This window comes from Colletotrichum navitas (genome assembly GCF_030913465.1).
Source record: "Colletotrichum navitas strain CBS 125086 chromosome Unknown LY79scaffold_116, whole genome shotgun sequence".
NCBI classification, from domain to species: Eukaryota; Fungi; Ascomycota; class Sordariomycetes; order Glomerellales; family Glomerellaceae; genus Colletotrichum; species Colletotrichum navitas.
Genome location: NW_026850662.1, coordinates 100479 through 107960, shown reverse-complemented (window position 1 = coordinate 107960; position 7482 = coordinate 100479). Strand labels below are relative to the sequence as shown.

Sequence of the window (7482 nt, the reverse complement as noted above, 5' to 3'; positions counted from 1 at the left end):
CTCCCTCAGACAAGTGGTAGGTTGGGCATGTTGGTGTCGGTAGCTGGCGGCCCTGTAAGTTTCGGATCATATGCCTTGATACAAAACGGTGGTATTTATCGGCAGCCACCCAATGAAGTGGCAGCACTGGTGATAAGTGTGCACAGTTGCAAGCGTGTTCCCTTGCTATGCCGAATTGCCCTAGAGGCTTAACCACCCTGCGAGCCTGAGACTACCGGCGGTGAGGTGCTTGTAGTGGACGGAGCTCTATGTGTGGTTGGATGGACATGGTGCAGGTGGATTAGACGGGGTCCGAGACGAGCATAGGTGGACAGTACCCCATGATGTGGTTTTTCTATGACTTAGATGTTTAGCGGATGCCTGCGCTTGTACGAGCACAGGTTCATGCAGGCACGCAGCCCACCATGGAGCGGTTCGTCCATGAACTCCTCGTGGTTCATGGGATGCGTGCGCTTGTGTTGGGGTGCGTTGACAAATACTATGCATTACCTCTCTCTTAGAGCCCTGTGTCTCCTGGCTTCCTTCTCCTACTAGGTCGTAGTATGGCACTCCTATCCTGCTCTAGTTCTAGAGCGACTTTTGTGTTGCTTCCCCTCGTGTAGACAGACGACTTTGATGTTTTCAACGCCCACATGATGACTTTAATGTCATCTCTAGTTCACCATCATATCCGACACCTCCAACAGTTTAATACCAGTCGAAGGGATGCTTAAGCTTCAAATAATGTCCACGTTCGACTGTCCCCGGCAGCCCTTGGTGAGTAGCGCCGGTCTGACGCCCTGAGCTTGCCATCTTTCCGACGGCCTAAAATTATGCTAAGCAAAGGTAATGGCAATGCCATCGACATATTATATTTGCCTGAAGCCTAAACATCTGCAACGGTTCCTGTTGAACATGTGATTTGCTCCCTTGACAGGCTTGACACCTCAGCGCTTGGTGTATACCGGCGTTGCTCTTTGTGACTTGGATGCTAAGTCTTTGTATCCTTAAGCTGTTAAAGGTCAGTATGTGGTGGGTGACAAGCCGACTTGTGAAAGCGGTTGTGTCCTCCTTACTTGACAGGATTTCTTACTTTATCTTAGAGCTTGCACTTCCGATGGGTCGTATTCAAGGAGCAATGTAATTTCTGATTCTTTTACGGTTTCCACTATTCCTAACATATGACAGGAACACTTATACATTTAATACGTTAGGATGTGGTGCAGTAGCACTCATGTTTGTCTCTCCTTGGGCGGTTATGTTACAAACAGCGTAGTGTAGGCTAAGAGCTTACAGGGATAGTGACGGCAAAATCAGCTGAAAGCCGTCAAGTCCAGAGCGCGACGTGGACCTCCAAGATTGGGGCTGAAGATGAAGAAAGAGCACCAAGGACTATTCAGAAATCACGCAGACGGCATAATGATGTGCGAGTGTTAGAGTAGTGTTCGATGCCAGAGGACGGCGCCAAACAGCCGCAGATATAATCGTATATAATCAACATGAAAGCAAAACAATGTGGCATCGCGCCACGGGGTATCATAAAATCAACAACGCAACAGCCAAAACACTAAACGTTCTCGCATGGAAAGAAACAAAAAATACTGATCGAGTTTCCACACAGCATGACGACGATCATTGCGAAAGTCCCTGGCAAACAGCAGACGACATGGAATAACACACCAGAATCACCCCCTACGCTTTCGAGGACGGTCCTCGTTCCCATCCTCCTCTGCATGCGTCCGTTTGGGCTTTGGTGGGGGCATAACCTCTGACAGACGCTGCCGAAACGCTGTATGTGGTTCGTAGGCGATGGAAACTGTAGAAATCTAAAAGGTTGCGGTTGGCGAGGGCCGATCTTGAGGACAGGAGAGTTTGTCAAGTAAAGTTTTGGGAATATTAGCAGTGTAGACCAGCAGATAGACTTATTCTGGACACCACTGAGGAGGACATGGACCTGTGAGACCTGTTATCGCGGGTTGCTTCGCAACGAGCATACGGCAGGCAATCGCAACCTGACGGCATTTGCCTAAGGGTCGCGTACCTTGAGGCTAGATGTAGTCGCGGCCGCGGACTCGCTTAGCTGCCGGTGCTGTGCCAGCGCAATCAACACAGCGAATATGTAAGGATCGTCCGTGCCTGGCTTGGGGATCAAGCGGGCTAAACGAGTGGTATAGATAGCGTGTGTTGCCCCAGCAGACCAACTCCAGATACTTTTCCCGGGCCGATTGGATCTTGGAGGCATCCAAGTATGCCTTGTGGATGGCGTCGGATGGTGCGTGTTGAGCGACATGGGCGACAGAGACCAGTACGGGGCAGGGGAGGTGGACTTTATGGGTTTCGAAGCGGAGGGTGCAGAATTTACTGTTGGGCGAACAAGTTAGTACGTGTCATCCTTAGAACTGCACTGGAAGAAGACTGGGAAGAAAAACGAACCTTGACTTCGCCTTGACGAAGTTTTCGGATATCAAGGCGGCGATAGCAGCCTCCTTTTGTAGCCTCCTTTGCAGCAACGACATAGCTTTGAGATAGAGTCCTAACTAATAAGTGTTGACTGCAGCTAGGGGCTGGTGGTGGGGTTGACGCATGAGTCTGCAGCTTTGACCAGGGAAATGCAGGGGTGTGAGAGACGTCGTGCAAGTCGGCAACGGCATCGGTGAAAACTGCTCAAGCGTCGCCAGTTTGCTAGCCACCGAGAGCCGACCGGTGACATAGTGGAGAGCACTGCTGCTGCTTTGCCATTCTTCGCGTTGGTACCGTGTTTCTGGTTTCTCGGAAGTCTCGCCAGTCATCTTAGAGTGGCACCTTGGGGTCAAGGGGCCGCGATGCGGAGGGCTGGTGGGCGGGATAGTCAAGACGTTGCGACCGTAAGAATTGAGGACTGCCTTGTGCAGATAAAGCGTTCATGGAAAGATACCGACAGGTGTTGGTGACAGACAGATTGTAGAAAAGCGACAAGATTGATGACGAGTTTGGCCCCGGGAGAGAAATAAAAAAGTTGGTGACAGAACTTTCCCTGTTGTTCAGTGGCTTGATGGTTCTGTCTGGATAATCGGGACTTTTGCTACTCCACTGGACACACAATGGAATGAGGGGAGCTGACGGAGGCGGGGGTTAAGATGGTGAAGTAAGTTATAGCGATCTTACTGTGTTTGGGACTGCAGACACAGAACGGGGATATTAGATTCCATAGAAACAGTGCCACACTGCTTTGGAGTAGGCGAATTGTAGTAAAAACGCTGACAATCGTCTGTGCATGCTAGACAGAGACGTAAGGTGTCCTAAGGTTGCTGTCCACTGTCATAGCCACAGGGGCCCTGCGCTGGGTCGGCATGAGAGTTGGTCAATCTTGGCAACATAGATCAAGCAGTCTTTAACAGGTCTGCTGTCCAGCAACGTGAACTGAGTCCAATGGCCAAGCAACTTTTGTGTAATACGCTGGGCTGTAAATGAACTAGCTGTCCCCTTCAAAGAGATGATGATTGTAAATGAGTGTGTAAGTATGCAAGACAACTATCATCATGGGTCCTTGATGAGCAAATGGGTGATTGTAGGTGGGAAGGGGAGGTATCTGAAGATTGACTGAAAGTTGGCTCATTGCTGCAAAGGTTTCAAGAGCCATTTCAAAGCTAAATGATGACGAAGGAGGGCATTAAGGACAATGCCTGCCTTATGAGAGGACTACTACTTAATCGATTCATCTTTCTGCATTTGTAAGGAGCTCGAAAGCAACATGGGTTGGGAGGGCAAACAAAAAGTAGACTTTCTAAAAGCGATGGCTAGAAGGGTGCATTCCTTGATGCGGGCCCGTGTAGGGAGCAAACATGAAGTGCCGAGAGTATTGATTTGGGTTATTGACGTTCTTAAGGGGAGACATTGATTCTTAACCCGTTCCTGCGCAGGGGAAAGGTATGTGTCGAGGACAGCAACAGGCCGTGGACTCTTTCGATTTCGAGACATCGGGTCTGGGCTCTGACTCGTCTCGGGGGAAGGAGTGAATGTCGAGGGTATAACATTGAATTATTAAACGCTCTCGATGGGGTTATCTAGTCTTGACCCGATCTCGTACACAGGGAGGAGTGGAGGGGAGTGTCGAAAGTATTGGATCGAATTGTCGAGGACATAGCATCGAGCTGTTGACTGTTTCACAGGGGAGACATCGGTTCTTGACCTGTGATGGGTTAGGAAAGGAGGAGTTGTTGAGAGAATTGATTTAGGTGCCAAAATACCTGTTACTGGTAGCAGTGTTAGTAAATAGAAAATAATAAAGAGCAAGCAGAAGACAAGTGCCTTGGGACACGGCCATGATAGATGTCAAATGCGGTTTGGAGGGCAGAGGTTTGGGGAGACGGAGAATCGGAGCATAGATTAGTAGGGACTTAGATAGATTTCAGTGTCCCTCGACTTACATTGAAGTAAAACTGAAGGACAAGCAGGGACTGCTGACGAAAGGGGTCAGTGGAACATGTCCGGAAGGTGTCAGCGGTGTCAGGCAGATACCGACCTTGTCTTGGTTCCGTTGCCTGGTTTTATACCCAAAGGAGTGCGGAACACAGGAGCAGTATCAAGCTAAAGCAAAAAGGTTGATTTAGATCAACACAGATAGTTCACGCCGTCAAAGGCATCGTGAGAAGAGGCAAGCTGCGCCGGACAGGCAGGATGGACGGACAAAGCTGGAACTTGGACGTGTAAGCCCCCAGTGACGTGACCAGTTGACGTGCTTCAACTGGATCCCGGGCAACATCGCAGGAATCGAGAAATGCTGTTGCCATGTGGCTATCTGCTACCATTAATCGTTGCGCATCCATTGCCCACACTGACAGAACAAGGTGTTGTCAGGCAAGGGATCAGTCTGCACTAGCGCGTGGAGGGGAGATAATAAAGTTGTGGCGGTGTGATGGTAAATTTCAGGGACTTCCCGGCCTATGTAATTAGTTCCCCTGTAGTAGGGGCTACGCTTAGGGTACTTGACATTAGGTGGTAATGCATGCTAAACACAAGACCGCAGCTGCAGCGGACGACATTCGCACCGTTCGCCAACTACTCCTCCATCATGTTCTCGTTGATGCCATGGCCTTTAGAAGCTGTCTATGTCCTTCTCGCTATATTGACATGCTGACGTATCCCGATTACGAAAACTAGTCAGTGGTATATGAGATGCCTTTGGTAACACCCCTACACTCTGCTATTGCCCATGGCTCAAGTGAAGATGTTATCCTTCTTCTTATCGACCAAGGTGCCGTTTGTGATCTCCCCCTCGTCTATTCCCACGGCGTCACCGCCCTCCATATGATGGCTGCCAACGGCCGCACAAGCCTCCTCTATAAGATGGCCGCCTGCGCCCTCAGCGGACGTGAACTGACCAGGTCATCGAGTACTGCACTATGCTGCCTTGTCCTCTACAGCCAACGTCGAAGCAGCATCAGAGCTTGCCAAGGCGCTTATCTGCGTAGGCGTAAGACGTATGTATCTGTTGTTGGCTCTAAGCCTATGAGCTTCGGATGTTCTGGGGGCATAGACTGGCGAAGCCTCTTCATTCTTTGGAGGATAGCCGTATCCATACATTTTGCGTCAGGAGAAAAGAAGAAGAAAAAAAAAAAAAAAAAAAAAAAGAGGATGTCGTGGATCGCCTTACTGAAAGGTGGAATGCCCACTGCCTTGATGAATGCCGTATCTGCCATTGTTAGATGGCGATGCGCGGTAGCCCCACAGAACCACCTGAACGACAGACAGACAGACAGCATGACCATAAGATGAGCAGAGAATCACGTCGCATGGCGTCTTCAGTAGGGGATTCACTCGGACTATGACACAATGGTCCTTCAACCGGCCACACCATGTCCACGTGCTGGCTGGGAACGGAACGCCGACGCCGAGAGCACCCAAAGCATGTGCAATCCAAAGATTGCTCGTAAATACCCGTGAATCATTCTCAAAACTCATTTTATAGCAATCCCCAAGCCTGTGTGCTACTGGTTGATATTCCACAACACACTAAACACTGCAACAAGCCTATGTTTATTTCCTACAATCTTCAGCTAGTAACCTGCTCGCTCAGCTAATTCCCCTTCAATTAAGCCGCCAACTTGTTTCTTGCGTCCAACAGTTCCAACTTCCGCTGTGAGATGCGATGCAGCATCAAGATCCAGATAGCATTCGTGCCCCACAGCTAGTCAACGTAGGCTTCTTGTTCACAGATAAAGGACCAGCCACAGCCAGAAACCACAAGATTAGAAGCCATGTCTATGCACACCAGTGTATTATAGAAAGGAATCAATTCTACAATATTAGGGTTTTTATAGCAGATCACAACGTATTCCAATAGTGTCTTAAGGATGCTCTTATTCGCAAAAGTGGCCTCGTGTAGCTCCAAGACACACCTCACCCACTGCAGGTGGCCTTCAAGTATTGTCACAATTGAGTCTTCGCATTGCTGGATCCCCAGGGAGAGAACCTTACGCTTGATCAAATGCTCGGGTGGTGCCCCCAAGATCCCGGTCGCTGCGCTGGAACAGCAGATCATCCTGATGCCTGCAATTCGCAACAAGGTTTCGCTTGCTATAATGCGTAGTTCTAATAGCTTCTAGATAACACACGACTTTGTGACCAGCTACTGCTTCATTCTTCAACATAAATCTCTACCATCAACAACAGCCAGCAGCTCAGCCCCCTTAGCAAGCATAATAGCAAACTCGACGACGTAGACACCACAGTCCCACGTGCTGGGTTGCCTCAGGCACCGCACTCTCACCACCTCTTTGAAAGGCATCTGCAGCCTTTGCAGGAGCCAGCCAAGGAACAAGACAACTCATTGCACTAGACGGCCCAAACCCTCAGTCACCTCTCCGAGAGGATCATAAGCTTCGAGGCAACAATCCTGACGACCCCAGCAGAAGAGCACCTAATACTTCCGCTGACGATCGCATGCCGGGATCATCACCATGTCACAGTCGCCTAGTGAGGTTAGAATATTTTGCCACATCCTGTCAGTCTTACTGTACGACTTAAACAACACTGGATATACAAGCTACTGTGACTAAGCGCAGGCGGCTAACCAAGGCGTTAACGACGACTTCATTCAGCCATCGCTCACTGTCTAGTGTGCCCAGACTATTCACAACCTGAACAAGAGAGCTCCCATGGTGAGTTGCCCGGTTGGCTGCTGTTGTTTGACGATTTCTTTTGTTTGGTCGGTCGGCATGCTTTTCTGGTAGGGTGACAGAGGCTGACGTTTATTCTCCGGGGAATGCCGTCAAGTGACGCCGTTTGGTCAGCGGGACCGGAGCCAAAGGCATATTCATGGGATTGGCTTGAGCCACGGGTTGTAGTGTTGATTCGGAAGTAACTGAAAGACCAAGGGGGGTTTCGTTGTCGTCTTTTTTGTTCTCCTAGTATGAAGCGTCAAATAATGGCGAGATGGAAGGGTTGGGAGAGCTAGAAGGAGGAGTACGACAACGGGGGACATTTGGCGTCTCGGGGACGGGGGTGGTGGGAGTAGTTGTAGCC

The 7482-nt window shown here is 49.7% G+C and overlaps 1 protein-coding gene across 1 annotated transcript; it reads right to left on the bottom strand.

Annotated features, from left to right (window-relative positions):
* Window positions 1-341: 341 nt before the first annotated feature.
* On the bottom strand, window positions 342-2495 carry LY79DRAFT_674303 (uncharacterized protein; the record flags this gene model as incomplete). The annotated part of the gene is made up of 4 exons (XM_060564278.1): window positions 342-452; window positions 2021-2119; window positions 2178-2340; window positions 2413-2495. The coding sequence occupies 4 exons, from the start codon at window positions 2493-2495 to the stop codon at window positions 342-344; spliced, it is 456 nt and encodes a 151-aa protein (XP_060408198.1).
* Between the last annotated feature and the right edge of the window lie 4987 nt (window positions 2496-7482).